This window comes from Dendrobates tinctorius, unplaced genomic scaffold, assembly GCF_039654945.1.
Source record: "Dendrobates tinctorius isolate UK_male_01 unplaced genomic scaffold, ASM3965494v1 ptg000205l, whole genome shotgun sequence".
Taxonomy (NCBI): Eukaryota; Metazoa; Chordata; class Amphibia; order Anura; family Dendrobatidae; genus Dendrobates; species Dendrobates tinctorius.
The window spans coordinates 11842744-11869204 of NW_027361872.1; the positions used below are offsets into that span (position 1 = coordinate 11842744).

The 26461-nt window shown below is 42.5% G+C and overlaps 1 protein-coding gene across 4 annotated transcripts in view; it reads right to left on the reverse strand.

Moving 5' to 3' along the window:
* Positions 1–473: 473 nt before the first annotated feature.
* The window catches only part of ASB3 (ankyrin repeat and SOCS box containing 3), a 153512-nt gene continuing 127524 nt past the window's right edge, over positions 474–26461 (reverse strand). For all 4 annotated transcript variants that reach the window (XM_073554034.1, XM_073554031.1, XM_073554032.1 and 1 more), the window contains 2 exons: positions 7860–7987; positions 474–1874 (listed from right to left, as the gene is read on the reverse strand). In XM_073554034.1, the coding sequence (XP_073410135.1) occupies positions 1657–1874; positions 7860–7987 (346 nt within the window). In that variant the 3' untranslated portion in view covers positions 474–1656. The remainder of the gene's footprint in view (positions 1875–7859; positions 7988–26461) is intronic.

Sequence of the window (26461 nt, forward strand, 5' to 3'; positions counted from 1 at the left end):
TGCTGCTCCATTTGGGGTGGTGGTGGTGCTGATGGTGCTGCAGTGGTCTCCTGCCTTCTCCTGCGCCTGGTTCCTGTCTTGGGTGGCAAGTTGGGTGTGGCTGAGGGTCCCACTGTCTTGCTTTTATATATGTGTCTTGTGGGCAGAGCTACTGAGCATGCTCAGACCAAAAAAAACGGATCCGGCCACCGGATCCGGCTGTCGCCGGATCCGGCGCATTGCGGCGCTCATAGGCTTTCATTGTGTGAAAAAGCCGGACGCGCCGGATCCGGCGTGTCCGGCTTTTTCGCCGGAGACAAAAAACGTTACAGCGAAAACCGGATGTGTGAAAGAGGCCTTACTCACCAATCTGCTACACCGACGCCTTTGGCCCATGTGCCCACCCGGACCTTAGGCTTAGAAAATCCACCTCACCCAGTGAACCCCTTGAACTTCTTGTAACAAAGTTCCTGTTTATGCCATAATAATGCTGGTGATGGTTTCACATTTTATTATACTACACAAAGTTGTACAGGATATTACTGACCTGTTACATGAAGAAACAATGCAGAAAAATACTGCAGAATGTAGCATCCTGTCCACAGCAGACACTGAGGGTGGCCGAGCAGAAAAACTCTTGGTCCGCCTTCTCCTATTTGGGTGTTATGATCGAGATCCTTAGCAGGAAAGTTATAGATGGGAAGTCGTTACTTGCATGAAATCCCCTATGTAGGCCAGAATGGGAAGCTGCTCTGTAAGGGGGAGTTTAGCACTAATGGGCTGGCCATACCTTAATGATAGTTATTTTGGTGATTACCTTTAATAGGGGTTGTCCACTTTTTCTTTATTTTAATAAATGTGTTGCAGACATGATTTTGTGGAACTTACTAATATATAAGCATTACAGGTTCTCCTCCTTCCTCAATGACTGCACATTTCTCCTGTTCTCCAATAACTGCTCAGAGTGGGGCACACGTGGGGTCACACGCTCCTCCATCAACCATTATATGGACAGGAGATCTGTGCAGTCATTGAGGAAAGCTGAACTACACAAGTACAAGAGGAAAACCTGTAATACTTAAATAACAAGTGTCCATAAAACGTCCTCCAACACAATTATTACAATAAAGTGGACAACCCCTTTAAGGTTTGCACAACCTAGAATGAAGAGGGAAGTCTAAATCCCATTATTAGATATGATATACTCTTACATCAATTTTCTGTGTCAGTTTTCAGATATTCATTTCCACCCTACAGGGGAGCCGGACGCGTTACGACCCATCTAAAATGACAGTTATATTAAGATATAAATAAATCACGCTACGAGGCCGGCAACATCTTTCTTATTGGAATAAAACTTAACAAAAGATGTGTCTGGAGTCAAGAACCAGCTGAATTATGTCTTTTGTTTGTGAAATGAGTGAAAAACCTTGATGCCCGTGAAGGTTTTGGAAAAAAAAAAACAAACAAAAATGACAAGGGAAAAAGCATTTCTACGGCACTTTTTACACATTTACATCTCCACTCCCTGCTCCTTGAAAGTCAGATTTACATACGGTAGCAGAAAGTCTCAGTCCGGGACATAAGAACGGCTCTCTATAAAACGCAGGACTCAGTAATGAAGCTCAGCCTAGAGCAGAGTATTAATGTCCAGTCAAGGTGATGTACGGATTTCCATCAATCACTTGTTTGAGAGATATTTTCCAAGTTATCCTCCAGAGAATCATCTTTTCTGGCAACACCGTAGTGATGTAGCACATCAGAATACTGCAGATAATCTTGAAGGCAGACAGGAAGAGGCAGCTGAGATATGAATTTATTAGACCGTAAATGCTCAGTTCTCAAGAGGGAGCGGATCTGAAGCCGACAGAGATGCATCAGTGACGGGAGGGATGCTGTGCAGGGGGAAACAAAAAAAGAAAAAAAAATATTTTAGATTTTAGAAGGCAAATAAAACTTTGGAGGAGTGTTTCAGTAAGCTACGAGGTGTGACCAATGGTGGTGTATGTTGCTCATCTTCCAGCCAAAGTTTTGGGACCCCAGTACACTTTCCGCAGCTAAAGCTGGCCATACTCATGATGGCTGACTGACGAGCATCCATTTGGCCGACAGCGATTTCTGACTCCCCCATACACAACAGACACATGATCATTTTGCTCAAATGAATGGGAAAAGGAGGAAGCTGCTGCCAAATAACTCTGGCAGCGGCTTGTGTCCAGAAGAACAAAAAGGTAAAGTTCAAACTGCCTAACCAATGTTATCTGTCGGTGGAAGAGTCGAGAGGTATCTACACACATCAGACCGAAGTCCAATCCCAACAACATCAGCAAATTCGGACGAGGACGACTTTAGCATAATGTGTATGGTGCCTCAGTATGCCTTGTATTTTCTGCAGAATTCACCCCATGCATGGAAAATTGACAATGAAAATCTGCATCAAGAATTGACATTTTGCGGAATTGAAATATCAGGTATATTTATGTGTAGAAAATAGAATCTAATTATTTTCTGTAAAACGCTGCACACAAATCTGCGACGTGTGCATTTCTCCTAAATCTGACTGTGCAACCAGCAGCTTGGGCGCCACTATTCCAGAGTTGTTATATTACGCCACTGTTCCTAAGTTCCTGTCTAATACTGGGGAACATGCAGGCTTACTGTGGGAACTTAGTTGGTCTATTCTGCACCCAAGTTGTATACATTTGTAGGTACTTGGCACAAGTGCACCTGTTTTATAGTAACTGACAGAATATGAAATCCGTGAACATTTACACAGAAATCCTATGGATTGAAGTTGTAGGCACTCTGTATAGTGGAGTTACACTTCCCTCAAAAGTATTACTGACATTGAAGAAATCCTTACTAAGGCAACATGCCATCCAGGATTGCGTTATTCTTTATTTTCTAACTTTGGCAGAAAAAAATCTTTTAAATGAAATTGGAGATACATCATGAGCACACATACCACTATGGGTGCCCATGCCATACAAACTGGAGCTTGTACAGAGGTATAAAATGGCTGCTGTAAGGATGCAGCTGGACAGGTCATGGATGGGAGTTATGTGTCACCAAGGAGGTTAGCCTTGATGATGTGAAGTCCAGAGAAAGGCCCCAAAGTAGTTACTGAGAATCTTTTTAATAGGCTTGTATTTTTGGGTCCAGGTTTTAGGAGTGGGCAGAAGAGCTGGGTGGCACTGGCTTTTTTTCACATCTTCACTTTGGGGTTTTAACTGCATATTTAAGGCAGCTCATCTGCCTCAGAGGGTGTTTGTGTGTGAAGGTGAAAAGACCTGTTTGTTGTATACTGGATAGCCTCAGTTAAAGGTTGAGTAAGTCTGGATTTACCTTTGAACGGGTGAGTCCACTCTGTGAAGCTGAATCTTTGACAGTTCTGATTATTTTTTCCCTTTGTGCCATGCCAAGGCTGTTTTGCTGTGTGAGCTTGGACGGATTATGGACTTTTAATATACCACTCCCTATTTGAACCTGAGAACTTGCTGCCTGTGTCTACTTGAACCACTGCCAGAGAGAGTGAACCTCCACAATGTGTATGAGACTTTAGTCCTATAATTTGTGTTCTGTATTAATTTTATTTGCACCATACTAATCATTTTTCCTCGCCTTAGCTCTAACCTAAGGTCAACTTTCAAGTTCTTTGATACAAGTGGAAATTATATATTTTTTTCTATGATTTTTCTAATATGAGATCGAAAAAGCTTGTCTTATTCCTTATGATAAAAACTGGATATGGATACAATTTTTTCATGGTCTGATCTGTAGACTGGCCTCGGGTCACCTGAACTGAACTCAACAGCCTTATACAACAAGCCTATAACACTGGTGAGTTTGGGCTAGGAGACCTGCAGGCGGTCTGGACATTGCGGTTCGTACTTGAGATCGTAAATGTCAAACATGTGAAACCAGCCATAGGCAGGGAAGCTATTAGATCCTGGCTCTGGCTATACGTATTCTCATTTTGTACAATTGATAATTTGGGATTTAACTAAATGTATTAACATTTTTATTGTAAAACTCATGAATGCTAACCCTGTATCCTGCTACTTTCAATTATCCTCATCGTTTGCAGTCGAGAAGGCACCAGTGCCACTCGTCTCATTCACCTCTATCCTTTCATGACACTGCTGGCTGAGTACACATCAAAAGAATTTCAAAGCCTTTTGCTTCATCCATCACCTCCTCAATAGATATTTTACATACGGATTATATTTCTCTCTCCATCTTCATTTTTTTTTTCTCCCGGAGGATTACAGTGTGAATACATTTATAAAGTTTTGGACTGGCTGTTTGCAAGTATTAGACAGTCTTTAACTGAGCAGTTACAGTGTGTTCTTATAGGAGCCAGGAGGTTTATGATTGTCAAGCTTGTTATACAAGCTACAGCTCCTCGCTAACTTTATGTGCTGACAGGAAACATTGGAAATCATCATTTATAAAGTCTGTCAGTGCTGGACTGTAAAAAGAAGAAAAAAAATAATAAAAAAAAAAATTCCAATCCATTCTATTTTTAGTCGAAGCAGTTCTGAAACTTTTAAAGACTTTTGTGAAGACTTTTTTGAGAAGTTTAAAACTAAAAGAGTTCCACTCTCCTAGACGGAGCAGATAATCTGTAAAGCATCGTGAATTCTCCGGTGAGTCCTGCAGTCTGCTCCCATGGATGTGCTGGAATTATTCACCGTGGGTCAACAGTTTGAGATTACAGCCCCGATTCATCAGTTTTTTTTCAAGAAATCTGGCATAAAATTGTTTGAAAATGTCGTAACTCACAATAGTGAAAAAAAAAAAAGTGCAACTTTTGATGCTTTTACGCCTGCTCCGCCAACTCTTTGAAAAGTGCGATAAGCTTAGAGGAAAGGGGGCTTGGCGGACATTGGTCTTGTAAATCTACCATAATTTATACCACAAATATGGCGTAAAGTGAGTAGTCCCATCATCCGACGGCAGTGACCGGAGGTAAACATTATACGTCTGATTGCAACTGTTAGCTATCTGACTAGTGGTAATGATTTTACTGCAGATCAGAGGCAGTGTTTGCTGCGCCGTCAAATGACAGCGTGAGAACGCAGCTGCAATCGGACAGGGAAAAACACGTGAAAGTCCATGCCCGAGCAGTAGGTGTTCAGTATGGACCCTGAACTTTACTGTTTTGGTCCGTCTATCTAGAAATGATTTCTAGGGCTTAAGTTAAAGATGACACATTCACCCTCTATTTTAGGGAATGCGGGTCATGTGAATTTGTATCGACTGTATATGGCCTCGGAATTGCTTATGTGAATAAATAATCACACAGTTTGTGGAGCTGGAGTCTCTTCATTTTGCATTTTCCCTGCCTTGACAAGGCGCTTCCGGGTTCCGAACACCCTCAAGATGCAATCAAGGTCAGCTGGATTTTATAATTTTTTTTATGTCTCAAAAAACTCTACTCTGGTATCTTAGGACAGCTTTGTGTTCACTATCATAGTTAATTATGGATTACCATGTAAAAACAATGCAACTTCATGCACGAGTGCAGCCTCAGACCACAGGCGTATGTTCACCCGATTGACTATGAGGGCATGCTCACATGTGGTGTTACTGCCATGTTTTTTTTCTGACCCAAAAAACAAGTTTTCGCACTTCTCATGCTTTTATGTACGGTTTTTCTTGCAATTTTCTCTTTTTCATTTGAATAGGTGAAAAGCACTGCAAAAACAACGGAAAAATTTGCATTGCTCAAAATACACATGGAAAAAAAGCAATGCAGCATGAGGGACATGAGATTTCAGAAATCAAATGCTGCCTATTTTAAAGGAGTTGTCCACTACTCGGACAACCCCTTCTTGATCAAAATGTGTGGACCCCATAAAATAATGAAGCTTGTGCTCACCTCCCATGCCAGTGCCGTTCCCGTGGTGGCGGCAGTCACTCTCCTGGTGCTCCCGTGCGGTTGTTTTTGTTAGGCGTCGGGTTCCTGCCGCTGCACAGCAGGAATCCCGAGCCTTGCACTCGGCGGTCTCCCATTCCCCTTCGGCCACAGAGGAGCCTGCTCAGCAGACTCGTCGATCCAGGCGCTCTGCTCAGACCAGCTCTGTGGGCTTGGTTGCTGCTGCCACCTCTGGTCCAGCTATAGCAACGCATGCTGGTCAGCAGCGAGCTACTCCAGGGACTAAGTCCTCCTTTCGGTCCATTGAGCATGCCCGTGGAACAATCTCTCATTGGAGTTCGGAGGTCACATGCTCAGGTCCTTCTCCAGCTTGGATTGAACCATCTGAAAGGTCTGGAGGGTCCCGGAAGGACGCTGCTATAAAAGGTTTGCATGGCCGCTTGGCCATACGCTAGTATAGACTGCATTATCAGACTATGAGGAGTGCTGTATGCATGTATGAATGTCTCTGGTGAATGACTCATTAAGAAACCCCTACCCTTGGTACGCATGTGTTGTGCAGCCTAGCCTGTTAAGCGCCCAGGCTTAGGTGTAGGTAGGACAGAGTCTGAGACAGGCATCAGTGTCCACCGCTGGCTCGGCACGCCACGGTGCACGTGCTTGATACTCCATAGTCAGCGTCTATAGTGGCGTCTGCAGGTGCGACGTCGCACGCTCAGAAGGTCTAGAGCAGTATTTCTCAACTCCAGTCCTCAAGACCCACCAACAGGTCAAGTTTTCAGGATTTCCTTAGTATTGCACAGGTGATAACGTCATCACCTGCTCAAGCATTAATAGCATCACCTGTGCAATACTAAGGGAATCCTGAAAACTTGACCTGTTGGTGGGTCTTGAGGACTGGAGTTGAGAAACACTGGTCTAGAGGGACTCTGACCCCATGTCCTTGGGGCAGAGTTCCGTGACCACTTTCTGTGCGATCCGTGGCCAGGCTCTGAGAGCCAAACAGGCACTGGCATTTATGTTCCGCGGTAGCGCGGCTCTGTGAGTTAACAGAGTTCGCTTCTGTTCACACTGGGTGACGTTAACCCACGTGTGACCTTCTATACACGGCTTTATAATTCCACCATTACTAAGCAGCAGTTTACCACCCCTGCACGGTGGACGCCGGGCTGCGAACGCACCTTACTGTTATTTTATTATTTTGTGAGTTCCGCCAGCCCTAACAGTTTTGACATGCAACGCCGATACCCAAACAGCACTGACGTCACTGTCACCCATCTTTGGACAAATCAAACAAGAAGAGGAAGTCTGGTCTGCAGCTGACCTCTGACTTCCTCTTCATGGTCAATTCGACAGAAGGCGGCGCTGTTTGGGCGCTGACGTCACATATCACATCAACCGTACGGGAGCCCCGGGGAGAGCGAGAGCCGACACCGCAAGAACAGCGCCGGCACGGGAGGGGAGTATAAGCTTTATTATTTTATGGGGGGTAAGCGAAGGGTATGACAAGAAGTTGTCCAAGTTTTGGCCAACTTTTTTAAGCACCAAATACACCACGTGCGAGACACCCTAAGACCCTGTCCATGCTTGCTTTGGAAGATCCATTGGCAATTCCGTCAAATCCGACTGTCTAAATGACACTGCATGTAGAACTATTCTGGTAGTCAATATTCAGAAACCCAGAAGGAGCTCCAAGGATTATGATTGGGTTCGACCGGGTTTCTGAATATTGACGGCAAAAATAGCTCTGCAAGATGGACTGATCCGGCCCAGCCTCAATGCTTAGGTGAATCCTCACGACACTTATACCTCCATGCGGTCATCTTCTTCACTTATCAGTGAAGTCCAATAATACTCTTTCGGCCTTCAAAAAAAAAACAGGGATGGTTATTTCAGCCTAAAACATCGCCTTGATCCAGCTCCGCAGAAGAGCTTGTTACCCCCCTGTAAACACTATAAGCCCCGGCACAGAGAATTCATCTGACAGTTGTTTGCTTACCGAAATGCTTTTGTGGAGTGAAATGTTTTGCGTCGGGGGATAGAAGCAACTCCACATCGGCAGAAAGCATCTTCCAATTAGTGAACTCCAATGTAAAATTAATAACTTCGTTATTTGAAAAAAAAACCCTGCACGGTAAGGAAAAAAAAAAAAATGGTAACAAGATGTTAATACAGCGTCCTGTAAATACACACTAATTAGTTCTCTACGTGTTGGTAAGATCACTCTGCAAGCACTGAAGGGAAAGATAAACCTATGGTCAAAGCATTGAATGGGAGAAAATAATAATATAAACTTATCATATACATTTTATTGGACTCCATTAGGTGTCAGCACATTGTTGTGTCAAAAGACTTGTTGAAAGAATTGAAAAAAAATATTCTCATCCTTTCATATACATTCTGTAGAATGTTCTCGCTGCCTTCATCCTCCACAAGTTAAAATTAATTTGGGTGCACAAACCAACATAATAATTTGTCCAAAAGTTCTGCCCATTGTCAATGTCTGTACCTTTGCAATACATTCTTTTTGAGTGAGCACTACAGGTTCTGGAACTGCCACTTCCTCACTTTCCAGCATGTATTGGTACTGCCATGGTCCCATTCCCTGAATTGAATGTCCATCTCTCTTTTATGCCTGTATGCAATTTGCAATACACTCTTTTTGAGTGAGCAGTTCATCAGGATTCTGCCAGCACTACAAGTTCTGGAACTTTCATTTCCTCACTTTCCAGCATGCATTGTTACTGCCATGGTCCAATGCGCTAAACTGAATGCCCATATCTCTTTTATGCCTGTATGCAACTTGCAAAACATCAGAGTAGCAATTGGGAGACAAAGACCTGCTCAAAGTCCTTGAAGCCTTCCAACTGTCTTTACTGCCAGAGAAGGATTACACTTGTTAACACTCAGTAGACGGCAGGTTACACAGAAGGGAGGCACAAAGTGGCCAGCAGCAGCGTGATTTTTGAGGGTTAGACGACAACATAATTTTTTAACTAAATTATTTGCAAATTTGTCTATCACATTATTCATCAGATGAAATTGAGTTATTTAAAGGAACAGGGACCGATTAATTGGCGTTTATAAGCCAGTAACTAGCAGCAGTGATGAAGAACTGCCGATCGTTCAATTTTCTAGGCGGGACAAAACAAAAATAAAAGAGAATACAAAAATTAAAAAAATATAGCAAAATAAATACCGTCTATAAAAAGTTAGAATCACCCCCTTTTCCCAGTTAAATAATTGTCAATCACATTTGGTACTGAAGCATTTGTTAAAGTCTCATCTATGAAAATATATCATTAACCGATAAAGAAAAGGCTGTCAAAAGAAAATAAAAAAATCAAAAGTCCATAATTGCTGGGTTTTGGTCACAGAAAAAGCAATCCAAAACACCGCTTATACAGGACCATAAAGAGAAAAAAAAAAAAAAGTTATGGGTCTCAATAAATGGTGATACGAACCAAAGTTGTTTTTTAGTTTTTGAATTTTTTTCATTAACTATGCATGCAGCCACGGGGACTCAAACATATTTTCCGAGCACGCTCGGTCAGCACCCAAGCATGCTCAGATAACACCTTACCCGAGCAAGTTCGCTCAATGCTAGTGGTAATCCTCAACTTCAACCCTCACTTTTCAATTACTTTTCCAATATCTACGAGCAATTGGAGTTTAACACCAATGGTGCTGCTTGGCTGAATGGTAGAATCACACACCAATGTCTGCCAGTACGCTATGTAACGAAACTATCACTTTTAGCTTCCATAATTCATTGCAGTCGGCATTGAAAAAAAGTTACGTTACGCTTCAGAATGTGGTCTTTGAGCCGGTCGTTCCACTCTCTATGAGAGAGACAAATGCAGCTGGAAATTACCGAAGAATTACTGTCTGTAGGAGCGGAGTGTACTTTGGGAGAGCCGTGGGTGAATCCTTGTCTAGGAGGACAGGAGGAAATCCGTATGCACCGAAAAAGGAGATTTCACATGGCAAAAGTCTATGCCTGATTTTATTACCGGTTTAATACTAGTCTGCAATGACATTTGCTGGTCGCAGAGCAAAAAATGGTTAATAAGGTATATTATGAGGTTGTACATTTGCCAATGCTTTATTCAATTATTGAAAAAAAAAAAGGAAAAATTAAACGATAACGACCCTTTAAAGGATCTGGACTCGCATGGCTCGGTTCACATTTCACAAATAAATACTTGGTGACCTTTTCCCACAATACATCTTTAGTGTGTCTATTGGGGCTGATGCCTACGAGTTCTGCACACTAACGAGAAGTGACATCTGTCCTTTCATCTAGGCAATTGCCTTTTATTCTGAGATTTCTCGTACATTGTCGGAGGACCACGATTGTCATGTAGCCGTCCACTACATACAGGATACTGACTGGACCTCTCGAGAAATTCACTTTTTATTTGGTCACTAAGTTTATGGTTTAGAGACGTGTAGGGCCTGGAGAAATGTCAGATGGTTCGCTTATATTTCTTATTTTAATAATAAGGCTCCGTTATAAGAGACGTCTAATATCTGGCTCACTATATCTAGCAAGTTATCCGTTTTCTTTTTGGGAATAAGTCTCATTTAAGAGCAGAGTTTCCCAAATATAACAGATCTGTAGCTCGCTGGTTTGTCTGGGTCAGTCTACCAAGTCTCCGACAATTCCCGGCACAGGGCTGGTGCTCGGTCTCCGTTCTTGGTCTTACGGTATCACCTTCGGGAAGCTTTAACATCTGTCGCTCTCCAATAATTCACATATGCAGAGATTTCATTTTGCTGGCACAAGAGTTCTGACATCAGCTATTAATAAAGACTTCTACTCCCATAAAATAACACTCCTGCAGCGCATCTTCTTATTCTTTTACACTCGTTATATTGGTATTTTCCATGGAAATGCGTATAAGACCTAATAAAGGCATAAAAGAGGCTTCAATATCACAATTCTCACTGCCTATGTTATTCTCCCGACATAAGCAGCTGATCTGTACGTGTCCGGGTCCTAAGACCCCCACTAATCGCCCAGGACTGCTCACTTCTGCAAGCAGCTGCGCTCAGCTGCTGCCCGAGTGCAGGCACAGAGTGGTACACGGACCACAGGAGAATCCTCCGGTGGGCCCATCTTGTGCTAGGGTGAGCCACCACCCTCTTATATGAGCAGTAAAATGCTTGCAAGTCCATATACCACTCTGTACCTGCACTCAGGCAGGCGCCGAGCGCAGCTGCTTGCAGAAGTGAGCACTTGTAAGCAATCCTCCGAGAAATCGACCAGTCTTCACAGCATTTAAGGGGAAGGGAGAAAAACATATTTATAAAAAAATAAAAAAATAACTAATATTCTTTTTGTGATAAATGTGTGACCCTATACTATCAGGCATATTCTGTACTGATTGGACTGTGCAAGGGCAACCACCATGAACAATGGAAATGGGAACACCCAGTTGTCAATTCATTTATACATGCCCGAAGGAGTAACTAAGCAATGGCAGAGCTCGAAAATATGGTGTTTGTGTTAATATTGTAGGGGGCTTGCAAGCATTTAGCAAAGCAGACATACAGCTCTGGCAAAACTTAAGACACCACTGCAAAATTTTCAGTTTGTCTGATTTTTCTCTTTATAGATATATTTTTGAGTAAAATGTAAATTGCTCTTTTATTCTGTAAACTACTGACAACATGTCTCCGAATTTTCAAGCAATAAGTTTTGTATTTATTTTCAGAAAATGAGAAATGGTCAAAATAACAAAGAAATGCAGTGCTTGCCGACCTCAAATAATGCTAAGAAAACAAAGTTCATAATCATTTAGAAACAACAATACTAATGTTTAAACTCAGGAAGAGTTCAGAAATCAATATTTTGTGGAATAACCATGATTGTTAATCACAGTTTTCATGCGTCTTGGCATGCTTTCCACCAATGTTTCACACTGCTTTTGGGTGACCTTATGCCATTCCTGGTAAAAAAAATGTAAGCAGTTCTTCTATATTTGATGGCTTGTGACTATCCATCTTCCTCTTGATTACATTCCAGAGGTTTTCAATGGGGTTGAGGTCTGGAGATGGGCTGCCCATGACAGGGATTTGATGTGGTGGTCCTTCATCCACACATTGATTGACCTAGCTGTGAGACATGTCGCATTGTCCTGCTGGAAAAACCAGTCCTCAGAGTTGGGGAACATTGCCTGAGCAGAAGGAATCAACTGTTTTTCCAGGATAACCTTGTATGCAGCTTGATTCATATGTCCTTCGCAAAGATTAAGCTGCCCAATTCAGGATTGCTGAAGCATCACCGATCCTCCACCAAATTTCTCACTGGGTGCAAGACACTGTGGCTTGTACGTCTCTCCAGGTCTCCGTCTAACCATTAGACGACCAGGTGTTGGGCAAAGCTGAACATTAGACTCATCAGAGAAGATTACCTTACTCCAGTCCTCTATGGTCCATTCCTTATGGTCTTTGGCAAACTTCAACCTGGCTCTCCTTTGCTTCTCATTGATAAAAGGCTTTTTTCTAGCTTTACATGACTTGGCCCTGCCTCTAGGAACCTGTTACGAACTGCTCTTGCCATGCACTTCACCCCAGCTGCCATTTGCCATTCCTTTTGTAGGTCACTTGATGTCATCCCGCGGTTGCTGAGTGACAATCGAATAAGATGCCGGTCATCCCGGTCAGTGGAGAGTCGTTTTCGCCCTCTGCCGGTCTGTAGCTTTGCTGTCCCCAATGTCTGCTGCTTGACCTTGTTGTAATGGACTGTTGTCTTAGAAATATTAAGGATGGAGGCAACATGATGCTCACTGTATCCCTCTGATAGTAAAGCCAGAATTGAGCCCTTCTTTTCCTCACTCAAGACTTTTCTTTTCAACTCCTTTGGCATGGTTAAAAGTTAATTTTTTCATTCCTATTACTTTTCGGATATTAGTAGCACTTGTTTTGCCATCCAGCTTGTCCTATTGCAAGAGGATTGTGAACACCACAGCAGGGTTTTTTATACTTTCCTTCATCAAATAAAATTTGGTTCAAGTAATCACCTAATCAGAAGCACATTAAGTAGAATGAGGTGTAGTCTGGTTGGAGTTCAACTGACAATGGAATGGAATGGCTGTCAGACATGTAGAGAATTAATTTTTATAAACTGCGCAGTGGTCTCTTAATTTTTTGCCAGAGCTGTATCTTGAGGGGTTTACAGGTCGCATCCCACAATCATCCCATGGCGTGTGCCTCGCCACAAATCTTACTACAGTCCCAGGTAGTCATGAATTAGACCAGCGGTAGCATCACGCCCCAGCGTGTCCCATTTTGATGGAGCTGACAGAAACTGGGGTGAAATTGGTAAATGTTGCAACTTTTAAAAGGAACTTACTCCAGAATCATGATGAAATTGCTTAGATGAATTATGACTGACTGGTCACCATAAACTGAGCCAAGTGTACAGTATGTATTGGTTCCATTGTTTTTAGGATAAATTCATGAAAGTCCATTTTTTTTTTCCTACCGGTTATATATTTGTCAATCAGTTGAATAATTAGAAATAACATCACTAAATACACCAAAAAAAAACCTTACTTTATGCCCGAGATAAAATGTCACAGTCTCTAAAAGTGACTATTTTTTCACTCTTTACCCAAGAGAGTCCAATGTGAAGAGGGCCGTGACGTGCGCCAATTCCTAAGAGGGAGCCAAGGTGGTTAGCTGGTGGTTCAGAACGGCTTTTTTATGAAGTAGAAAGTGATATCTCAGGCCCTGGAGAAATGATACCTGAGCTGCTAATTCTTTATGCTATGTGAAGCTTGTTCATCTATATACAACGCTGCTCGCATCTCTTCCCAACGATGCCACCGCTGACACGGTCCGGTATGTTTGCACTATGTACGGTATATTACTATATATATTATGAAGAGCTAATTACTTTTGTGTTCCTTCAATAAAATCCCCGTTACTAAGAAATACAAGAAAGAAAATAGAAACAAGAAATCGAATCCCAAAACCAAGACGTGACCAAGAGACATCCCTGGTGTTTATTACACACCATTTTGTGGTAGCAGTAAGTCCTGAAATTAGTAGTAATTTAGTCAACTGAATTAATGAAACTAAAGAGGTTGTCCAGGCATATGCTATCCACAGGATAGGTCATCAATGTGCTGCCCGTCACCCGTTATTAGCCCTGGCGGCATCAAATCTAAGTATTGAGCGGAGCTGATCAGTAAAGTGTAGCGGCCGCTGGCAAGAAAAGCCCGTCAGGTTCCTGTTCTTTTCCAATTACTTCTTTTTTTTTTCTGGCGGTATTCTTTACAACAGTTTTTTTATTTTCATTATTCCACTTGGAAATGACCAACAATCGCGTCACAAGGAGTAATGGATTGATAGTATCTTGCCATCAGATTAATATTAGGGATGTCACTTAATAGGGACACAGAGTTAAGAAAATAATAGTGCACATAGAGAGGTAAGGTTCTAGAGTTTGGTACCATCTTGACTGGGTACACCTTGGTGTAGTGCGATGGATTTTACCCTTTTTTTAATCTAAGGGGCAACGTTTCTCCTTGTGGAGATAACAAGATAGGCCTGGCATGTCAGCGTAAGGAGACTTCATAGAATCATAGAATCATAGAATCGTAGAGTTGGAAGGGACCTCCTGGGCCATCTGGTCCAACCCCCTGCTCAGAGCAGGATTCGCTAAATCATCCCAGTCAGATGTCTGTCCAGCCTCTGTTTGAAGACTTCCATTGAAGGAGAACTCACCACTTCTCGTGGCAGCCTGTTCCACTCATTGATCACTCTAACTGTCAAAAAGTTTTTTCTAATATCTAATCTGTGTCTCTTCCCATTCAGTTTCATCCCATTGCTTCTAGTCTTTCCTTGTGCAAATGAGAATAAAGTTGATCCTTCTACAATGTGACAGCCCTTTAGATATTTGTAGACAGCTATTAAGTCTCCTCTCAGTCTTCTCTTTTGCAAACTAAACATTCCCAAATCCTGCAACCTTTCCTCATAAGACAGGGTTTGCAGACCGGTCTCCATTCTGGTCGCTCTTTTCTGAACTTGCTCCAGTTTGTTGATGTCTTTTTTAAAATGTGGTGCCCAAAACTGGACACAATATTCCAGATGAGGTCTGACCAAAGAGGAGTAGAGGGAAATAATGACTTCACGTGATCTAGACTGTATGCTTCTGTTAATACATCCTAGAATTGCATTTGCCTTTTTTGCTGCTGCATCACACTGTTGACTCATATTCAGTCTGTGATCTATTAGTATACCCAAGTCTTTTTCACATGTGCTGTCACTTAGCCCTATTCCTCCCATTCTATATATGCTTTTTTCATTTTTATTGCCCAGATGTAGTACTTTGCATTTCTCCCTGTTAAAAACCATTCTGTTAGTTGCTGCCCACTTCTCCAGTTTATTTAAATCTTTTTGAATCATCTCTCTCTCCTCTCTAGTATTAGCTATCCCTCCTAGCTTTGTGTCATCAGCAAATTTAATCAGTTTACCCTCAATTCCTTCATCTAAATCGTTGATAAAGATGTTGAACAATACAGGGCCCAGGACAGAGCCCTGTGGTACCCCACTTGAGACATTCTTCCAAGTGGATGTGCAGCCATTTACGACCACTCTTTGGGTCCGATCACTAAGCCAGTTATGAATCCACCTAACAGTTGCCTTGTCCATTCCATACTTAGTCATTTTTTCAATAAGGATTGTATGAGAGACTTTGTCAAATGCTTTGCTGAAGTCAAGATATACTATATCTACAGCATTTCCTTGATCCACCCAATCAGTGATACCGTCATAGAAGGAAATTAAGTTAGTCTGACATGACTTATCAGTTACAAACCCATGCTGACTCTGTTTAATCACTTCATTCTTATCCAGGTATTGACATACATGTTGTTTAATAATTTGTTCAAAGATCTTTCCTGGTATAGAAGTCAGACTCACCGGCCTATAGTTGCCTGGGTCCACCTTCTTCCCCTTTTTGAAGATAGGAACAACATTTGCTCTTCTCCAGTCTTCTGGCACTTCTCCTGTTCTCCAAGAATTTTCAAAGATTATGGAGAGGGGTTCAAAAATTTCTTCTGCTATCTCCTTCAGTACTCTGGGGTGTAATTCATCTGGACCTGGAGACTTGAATTCATTTAGGTTAGCCAAGTGTTTCCTCACTATCTTTCTGTTTATAGATATCCTGGATTCTTCTATTCCCTTAATAGGACAGTGAATAACAGTTGATGTTGCATTTCCTTTCTGAGAGAAAACAGATGCAAAATAGGAATTTAAAAGTTCAGCCTTCTCAACATCCTGTCTTACCATTTCATCATTTTCATCCTGTAAAAATACTATAGCATCTTTGACTTTTCTTTTACTTTTGACATATCCCCAAAATCCTTTATTATTGCTTTTGACATCTCTTGCAAGCCTCAGTTCATTTTCAGCTTTAGATAATCTGATTTGTGCCCTGCAGGTTCTGCAGACAGCATTATATTCTTCTTTAGATATGCCTCCCTCTTTCCATTTTATAAACATTTTTTTCTTCCTTTTTAGCATGTGCTTAAGTTCTGTGTTCATCCATCCTGGTTTCCTTAAATGCTTCCTATTCTTCCCTCTTTTCGGAATTGTTAACAACTGTGCATTGAGAATTTCATTTTTCAAGATTTCCCATCCTTCCTGGACATTTTTGTCTTTAAGGATATCCAGCCATTGGATCCCTCCAATTCTCTTTCTGAATCCCTTAAAATCTGCCTTTCTGAAATCTAACCTTGACGTCTGAGTCTTCACAGGTCTTCCGCCTCTAGTTATCCAAAATTCTAAAATAGCATGGTCGCTACCTCCTAGGGTCCCAGCCACTTTTACCTCCTCAACCATTTCCTCCCTGTTTATAAGGATTAGATCCAAGGTAGCAGTTCCCCTTGTTTTCTCCCTTACCTTTTGGAAGATAAAGTTGTCAGCAAGAGAGGATAAGAATTTCCTTGACCTGTTAGTTTTGCCTGAGAGAGATTCCCAACAAATGTCTGGATAGTTGAAATCTCCCATGACAACTATGTCATATTTTTTGGAGAACTTGGCCATTTGATGCATAAAGAGTTCATCTATATCTTCGGCTTGCACAGGCGGCCTGTAGTAAATGCCTACAATGGTGTCCTTTCCATTGTTCTGTCCTTGTATTCTTACCCAAACAGTTTCCACAGAACTCCCAGTCTCTGAAGCTTCAATCTCTGTGCAGATATACGCGTTTCGAACATACAATGCGACACCTCCTCCTCGTTTATCAAGTCTGTTTCTTGCAAATAAGTTGTATCCTTCTAGTCTTGTATTCCAATCATGTGTATAGTCCCACCAAGTTTCAGTGATTCCAATGACATCATATTTCTTTTCCTGTGTTAGTAGTTCCAATTCTCCTTGTTTGTTGCCCATGCTTTGTGCATTAGTATAGAAACATTTTAGTTTGTGATTGGTTTCTCTTTCTCCAATATTTTTATTAATTAGATTCTTTCGTCTTTGTTCTTCCTTTCCACATCTAATAGCAGAGTTCTCAATAGCATTTGTCAGGTGTATGGCTTTTTCTGGTCTTTTGCTTCCCTTCCCATGTTGTTCTAGTTTAAAGCTCTCCTTACAAGTGTAGCAAGGTGACTTCCAAATACATGCTTTCCAGTCTTCGTAAGGTGCACCCCATCTCTAGCAAGTAGTCCATCGTATAAGTAGTTCACTCCGTGATCCAGAAATCCAAATCGTTGCTGACGGCACCATCGACGTAGCCAGTTGTTCACCTGCAGAATCTTATTCCACCTCCTTGTTCCATGGCCATCCACTGGGAGGATGGAAGAGAAGACCACCTGCGCTCCCAGTTCTTTCACTTTCTTGCCTAAGTCTTCAAAGTCTCTGCAGATGGTTTCCAGGTCGTTTCTTGCGGTGTCATTTGTCCCCACATGTAGTAGCAGGAATGGGTAGTCATCTGTAGGTCTGAAGAGTCCTGATATCCTGTCAGACACATCTTTAATTTTTGCACCTGGAAGACAGCACATTTCTCTTGTAGTTATATCCGGTCTGCAGATAGCGGCCTCTGTTCCTCTCAACAGGGAATCCCCCATGACCACCACTCTCCGTTTCTTCTTCACAACATTTTTCTTTCTCCATCCAGGAGGACTCTGAAGGCGTACAAGGTTGCTGTTTGTTGGCAGAGTCTTATCCTGATGTATTTCTTCATCGTTTTCCTGCGTGAGAGCCTGGTACTGGTTTCTGAGCAGTATGGGTGCTGACTGCCTCCTGATCCTCCTGCTTCTCTGGGTCACATGTCTCCATTCCTCTGTTTCTTCAGGTGCACTTCGAATTTCTTCTCTTTCTGTAACATGAAGAGATAATTCTGCTCTGTCCAAGAACTCTTCACCTTCCTTAATGATCTTCAACGTAGCTAACCTCTCTTCGAGATTTTGCAACTTTTCCTCCAACAGGGACACAAACTTGCATTTGTGGCATGTGAAGTTTGGCTTTTCCACTGGTAAATCTGTGAACATGTAGCAAGAAATGCAGCTCACCAAATGACTCCTGGCCTCTTCCATCTTGAGATTTCTTAAAAACGATGAAAGATGAGCCAAATTTCGGCGCGCGGTTTTTCCAATTTCCTCTTTTCAGCTGCAACGGCCAAAACCCAGTGATCGTTGAGCTCGCGGAGACTCTTCACTTATCCCAGAAGGCACTGGGAATATGCAAATGATCTCCTCAAGACTCTTCCCCTGGTTTTCCGATTTCCTCTTTTCAGCTGCAACGGCCAAAACCCAGTGATCGTTGAGCTCGCGGAGACTCCACTTATCCCAGAAGGCACTGGGAATACTTATACACCATGCATGCTCCTCTGGGAAACTAAATATGCAAAATTGCTTATCAGAGAGGAAGAGGATTTGAACTCTAGTGCCACCTATTGTAAACAGCAATCCTAAAAGTGAACATCCACCTTTAATGAGCCTTGTCATATGACTTAGGATTAAAGACAAAACCAAAAGGAAAAATATTACCCCTTAGATCCCAGCCAGAACCCTCTCATCTAGCCTTGCACTGAGGAGGGGCAGTACCCTGAAACACAGTGTCTGCAAATTGAGATTCTGGTGCATGGATGAAAATCCCTCAAACAAGAATTGAAAGACTTATGTCTGTCTTCCAAAATTGTCTACAAGCTGTGATACTTTCAAAAGTGGGGTTGCTACTAGGTAGTAATCATGCCGGTGGACCAAACATTTGTATCGGACCATTTTGATTTTAGTTATTTTTAAAATGTAAAATATGAAAATATAAATATTTTTTGCCTAAAATACAAAAAAAAGTGTCACCTTTAACTTTAGGCGTTTTAGAGATCATTTCATTTTCCACTTGCTTAACTGTTCCCAATAACAGTAATTTTGACCAGGGGTGCCCAAACTTTTACAGGCCACTGTAAGTGTGTAAAACACGATCACGACAAAGCATTTAGGTTTTGTATCGATGACTGTTACCCTGTGGTTTTCCAGTCATTTTCCATTTACTTATAGTAATGATGACCTCAAAATATTACAGTAATTAAAGCGGACCGGTCATAAGACTATAGAGCACGATCCACTATTAGCCAAAACGTTACATTGTCATTGTATTTTTTTTATGGCACCCATTAACCAAACGGCAAAGTTTTCTTTGTACTATTTTGTTTGGACCTGTTTTTATACTAGACTGACATTTTACAGATCTCCAGCACGATGGATAGACTTCCAGTCAGCCTTGGATCCTTACAGGTACAATAGCTAAAGCTATTATTCAACAGTCATATACTGTGTCTATAATGGGGAGGCGGTGACCAAGATACACGTGAAAGAAAGGACGCATGGGGGGCTGCTTCAACCAAGGTCCTAAAGGGCCTGTCACACTAAGCGATATTGCTAGCAATATCACTGTAACGTCACTGGTTTTTGTGACGTTATAGCGATATTGCTAGCGATATCGCTATGTGTGATACTTATCTCCGACCGGCTCCCCCGCTGGTTATCGCTGATCGCGCGAGAACGTCCTGGGCCGTTTCTCGTCGTCAGCTTCCTGCTGTGGAGACGAGCGACGCGTGGACGCGGGCGGGAGGATGTCAGGCTCGCCTCGTCTGACAGGTAAGTAGCGACCCCCGACCCCTGCGATGTCGCTGGTGAGATCTGCCTGTGTGGCAGCTCACTAGCGACCACCTAGCGATGCACCAGCGATCCTGACCACGTCATATCGCTGGTCGGGATCACTGGTGCATCGCTAAGGCTGGTTTCACACTTGCGTTTTTTTTGCGCTGCTTTTTAGCGCAAAAAAACGCATGCGTTTTTTCCCCTATACTTTAAAATGGGTGCACATATGTGCACATACATATGAGCACATACGCAATTGTATGCGCATGCGTTTTTTTGCAGTGTGCGCTCGGGCGCACAAAATGCATCCTGTTGCATTTTTTGTGCGTCCCTAAAAAAAGTATGCGCACGCAATGCGTTTTTTTACAGCAAAACACCCATGAAAGTCTATGGGTGCGAATTGTAATGCGCAAAAAACGCATGCGTTTTTTTTAAAAAATGCACCAAAACCCGCAAAAAAAACGCATGATGCGTTTTTTTCATGCGTTTGTGTGCGCAAAAAACGCGCAGCAAAAAAACGCAAGTGTGAAAGTAGCCTAAGTGTGACAGCACCTTAAGACAATAATTGCACATGAGAGTTCATTAGTATGCCTGTCCCCCATCATTGGTCAGTGTAAACATGGATAGAAACGAGCGAAACGCTTATTCGACATGTAATTTCATATCTTTATGTTGACAAAAAAAATCACCAGTCGCCAGCAGATTGTCCTGTATAATTAGGGAATGTGGCGCCAATGATATGCACGCTGTATGGGGACAGAGCGATCATCGGCACACGTGATCATGCCTTTAAATAAGTGCCAGTCTGTGCTCATTATGGGTCGAATTCTGACCGTGTTATGGACCTTAACCCATAATCTCCAACAAGATTATTCATCCATTCAACCACTTGTCACTAAGCAGACACAACACATTTGTATGGCATTTACTGTGCTCCTGGCTTCTCCTCTGGAGGCTGGATCTATTGCCTGCTTGACACCATTTGACTATAATGGGGCTAGTCAGATTTTGGTGATGATGTCTGCTATTTTATGATATAATGCTTATTTTTCTGTCTTTTTATTGAGCCTGCATGAGTCTCCTAACAGATGTCAACCTAACGTAACATACAAGGCTGTTGTGAATTCGCTTTCTGGCCTACCTCTGCTTACTAGAGAAGGTAGTGGAGCTGGTTGTATTGACAGAGGGGTCGCGAGTTCTCTTTCCGGGCTCCCTCTGGTGGTTACTGGAGGTAATGGAGCTGATCTAATTAACAGAGGCCTGCCACCTGATAATGAGGAGGATGACTGGACATCTGGAGTTTCTGACTGGATTTAAGACAGCCAACTCCCTCTATTCCTGCTGATTTTTTTATTTTGTTGTGATTGGGTCACCGAGGAGGAAAGAAAACCAAGCTAAGCCAAAGAAAGTCAGAGAGGTTGGTAACTAAGCGGATTCCAGACCCCTGATCCTATCCACACAACTAGCAGTAGCCGTGGATTATCCTAGACCCCTCGACACAGCTGGAGAACTAAATAAGCCTAAAGCAAGAAAGGGGAAATCTAAACTGCCGCACAGCAGACCACAAAGGAATAGATAGCCCCCAAACATATACTGTCGGTGAGACAAGATGAAAACACAAACGAAGCCAGGAAATTAGACTGAGCAAATGATGGGGCCCACACTAACTAGACAGGACAGGAAAGGAAAGACACTGTCTGCAATCACGCAAAAAACCCTGCTTCAAAAAATGCCCAACAAATCTGATAGAAAAATACTGAAGTCAGTAGACTTCGCCCACTATATCAGCACTCTGGTATATTCTGAAAGCAGAGCAAAAAGAGGTCAATCTAATAAGGGACAAAAACAAACTGGCACAAGCGGTAACATAAGGATGGAAATTCAGCGCAGCCCCAGCCGGAGCTGGCTGAACACACAAAACTGAAATAGACAAAACCAGATCAAATGTGAACACTAGCAAAAGAACACTTAACTGAGCATGCAGAAACTGAGCTGGAAACTAAGACCTCAGGAGGCAGGAAAAAATCACCAGCAGGGATAGAGGGAGTCGGCTGTCTTAAATCCAGTCAGAAACTCCAGATCGCCAGTCATCCTCCTGATTATCAAGTGGCAGGCCTCTGTTAATTAGATCAGCTCCATTACCTCCAGTAACCACCAGAGGGAGCCCGGAAAGAGAACTTGCGACCCCTCTGTCAATACATCCAGCTCCCCTACCTTCACTAGTAACCAGAGGTAGACCAGAAAGCGAATTCAAAACACAAGGCCATGAAATACAAGGGTCGGTTTTTCATAAAACTTTTGTTCTAAGGGGGAATGTTTCTCTTTGTGGAGAGTGATATGTCAAGCATGGCATGTCAGAGTAAGAGACTTAAAAGGCATGCATGGTCCTCTGGGAAGTTAAATATGCAAATTGGCTCGTTGAATGGCCGATACTGACTTTTAGGATTGCTACTTTCAATGGGTGGCACTAGAATTCAAGTCCTCTTGCAGGAGACAATTTGCATATTTAATTTCCCTGATGGCCATTTATTTTTGAATTCGGGGCAGCTCTGGTTCTGCTATAATTTAAATGTTGCTTTTTTCCTGTTGGGCCAGCAAGGGTTAATGTCAGTTTTCTTGCTGGCAGCTGCTTTGCTGCTGGTCAGCCAATGTGGGTTGTGACATCTCCCACCATCCTTTAAATTGTCACAGCCTGGAGTTTGGTGCTCTCTGGTGCCAGTGGTGTATCTGCTGCTTCTGCGGAGGAGTTTGGTTCCTGGCCCCGTATCCTCTGATGGTTGGAGTTTAGGTTCCTGGTCCCATATCCTCTGCTGTTTGGAGTTTGGGTTCCTGGTCCCGTTTCCTCTGCTGTTTGGAGCATAGCAGCAGAGGCTGGAGATAAGTATCATTTTACCATTCCTCGTCTGTCTTGTGTTTGTTACTTCCCCTGTCTTGATACCACCTGCAGTGGTAAGGCTAGCGTCCTTGCCAGCCAGTGCACTAGCCAGGGTATAGTGAGGTGACAACTAGGGACTAGGCACGTGATGGCAGCGGCGGGGGGGAAATACCTGCATAGTGGAGTTAGGGGATCTTAGGGATAGGCACAGGTTGGAGTTAAGAAGTGCTCCATCCCTCGCTCCCTACTGTACTGTTAGGGCCTTCCTCTCCCTATTCCAGTCCGTTGTTTGTGTATGTTGTGCCATCGGCTGGACTTACCCATCTCAAGCGTGACAGCATGGCTTTTAAGTCTCTTCACTCTGATATGCCAGGCTTAACATGTCACTCTCCACAAGGAGAAACGTTACCCCTTAGACCCCAGTTCGAAGCCCCTCAGCTAGGCAAATCAGATCTCATATTTTGCAATGAGGTGGGGCACTCACCTCAAAACATTGTCTGCAAATTGAGATTCTGGTTTGGATTTTACCCTAAGTCATGTAGCAAAGCTCGGTAAAGGGTCGATATTGACTTTTAGGATTGCTACTACCAATAGGTGGAGGTAGAGTTCTCTGAAGAGGCAATATGCATATCATAAAACTTTTGAAACCTTCACATTTTATCAAAGTAAAATTACCCCCCAGAACCACCTACTTCGCCCATGTATCTTTCTGACATTGTTATAAAGTTGCTAGCTCTGTAAGAAGGCTTTTTGCGATAGCGATCAGTCCAAGTAAATGTATGTTTTCGACTCTATGATCTTTTTTTTAGTTTGTTTTTTTTTACTATTGCCGTGTACACTGAGTGTTATAATTATCCACACGGCTGTGCCGCTGTTCTCTTGTCTGCATATGTGAAAGGTACTGTATGATTTGTGTGAACAACAGTGTTTCGCTCAGGAAACCTCATTGTTAGTAGATGTGTCCTTCAATTATACCACAGGGAACAGTGCTGTAAACACCAGATATTTAACTTTCATATAAATCATAAGTGATGGCTTTCTGAAGCAATATTGTATCCGGCCCATGACAACACCATGGCAAGTTTAATTAGTAAACATTTCTTATTCTATTGGAAACAATTTTAATTTGTTGTGGGATTTTTTTTCTCACTCGCTTTGGCTGACTTGCATGTATTTTATATATCATGCCTGTCTTAAGCCTTTTCAGAATATCCAATTTGCAAACTGTATTGTGACAGGCAATTATTTCAGCAAGTAAATCTTTCTAACTTCAAACTCTCTAATTTTTTTCCTGTGTGTATATTTTGTTACGCATGAGAATAATGAGAACAATCAGACGTAAATGCCAAGTCTGCGGCTGCTGGAGGAGGTATTTTTATTGTTTTGCTGCATTTAGAAAATGTGGAATCCTAAAATATTACAGTATTAAAGGGTTTATTACTATTTGCTATTGTTAGGACTCGGTGCTGAACTTTGTAGAAAAGTTAGTGATGCAAATAGACACTTGTGACAGCTTTTGGCCATTGGCTTGGCTTCACAGGAATACCAATGATGCCAGGCATGGTCGCCTTCATCAGGCCATTATCTGCCATGGCAAATTATCGGCACCCCATTATTGCATAACCGGGGGTCAGATGGGCACCTTTGTAATGAGTGTGCTCATTACTCGAATTTTCCAAGCATGCCCGGTTGACCTTCGAGTCTTTTGGGCGTGCTCGGAGATTATGTTTGAGTCGCCGCAGCTGCATGATTTGCGGCTGCTAGACAGCCTGAATACATGTGGGGATAGTCTGTTTGTTAGGGAGTGTTCTAACGGATTAAGGTTCGGGGACTGAGCTGGCCACTCCATATCCTCAATTTTGTAGGACAGGAACCAACATTTTGCTCGTTGACTGGTGTGTTTAGGGTCGGTCTTGTTGAAACACCCATTTCAAGGGCATATCCTCTTCAGCGTAAGGCGACATGACCTCTTTAAGTATTTTGATATATGCAAACTGGTCCATGATCCCTGGCATGCGATAAATCGGTCTGGCACCATAGTAAGAGAAACATGCTTATATCATGATGCTTGCACCACCAGGCTTCATTGGCTTGAGAGTGGCTTGAATGCAGCGTTTGGGGGTCTCGTCTGACGAACGTCAAAAAGAACAATTTTATTTTCATCAGTCCTCAAAATGTTTCTCCATTTCTCTTTAGGCCAGTAGAAGTGTTCTTTGGCAAATTGTATCCTCTTCAATAAATGTTTTGTTTTTCTTTTTTAACATTAGGACTTTACGTGACTTCTTGCTAAGAGATTAGCTTCACGCAGGCGTCTTTTAACTGTCACGATCCTCACAGGTGACTTGAGACTGTCTTTGATCATCCTGGAGCTGATCCATTCGAATGGTAGTCTTCTGTTTTCGTCCATGTCTCTTTGGTTTGGCTTTCCATTTTCGCTGAACAGCCAATCATTGACTGCACTTCTTTATAAGTTTTACCCTCTCCAGTCAACGTTTTAATCAAAGTACACTGTTCTTCTGAACAATATTTCAAACAACTCATATTTCTCAGGCTTTCAATGAGAAATGCATGTACAACGTGTCCTGGGCTTCACCCTTAAATAAGGGCCACCTGATTCTCACCTGTATCTTCACAGAATGATTGACCTCACAAATTGAACTCCACACTGCTATTATTTTCATCACACTCCCTTTTAAATTAATTATTCTAAGACACAGACTCAAAACCTGCAGATCATGAATGCAGAGTCTGGTGGTTATCTTAGAATCTACTGCACCAACTGGTAAATTGTTTGACAGGTGATTGTCATGATCCCAGTGCAGGGTTTGACCTGCACGTCAGGGGTTAATGTCTTGAGCTCAGTGCAGGCTTTGACCTGCACACCTGGGGTTAATTATTGTGGCCTCTCTTTGGTTCAGGCAGAGCTTTTTATTGCCCTGAGATACTCCAATCCCTGTCAGTTATACTTTTGCCTTTGGCCGAGTGTTGTGACGCCTGTGTGCCTGTTCGTTGTCTTATAGCTTGCTTATATGGTTCTGTCCCCCGTTGTGAGTTTGCCTGTTGATTCTGTACTGTATATCTGCTTCTCTGGTTTCTGACTTCTTGGCTACGTCTTGTCTATCCGTTCTGTCTTGCCCTTTGGTAATTGTCGTGCTATCTCGTGCTTTGACCCCGGCAAGATCTGGTTTATTTCCCTGTTTATGCCTATTAGTAACTTTGTTCCGTAGTTACCATTCTAGGAGTTTTCCTGCAGCTCCTAACTCTCGGGAGTTTAGGCCACGCCCCCAGCAGTCACATGCTTCAGGTCCTGAGAGTCTGAAGCACGCATCTTCTCTGCTGCTGCCCTGCTCCACAGGTATCTCTGAGCACAGGTTGTCTTACTCAGGACACGCGCACTGGCTCAGGGAGCAAGTGCAGTGCAGTGTTCCTGACAGCGATAATATAATTTATACCTAAAATAGTGATTAATCTGCTTAGTCATATTGGACTGCTATTATTTTGAACACTACAGTATATCATCTGATAACAATAACTGGGAAGAATTTTTTTTTTTGGTCAATAAAAGCAAAAAACTATCAGGAACAACATATAATACCATCTGTTTTGCCCAAC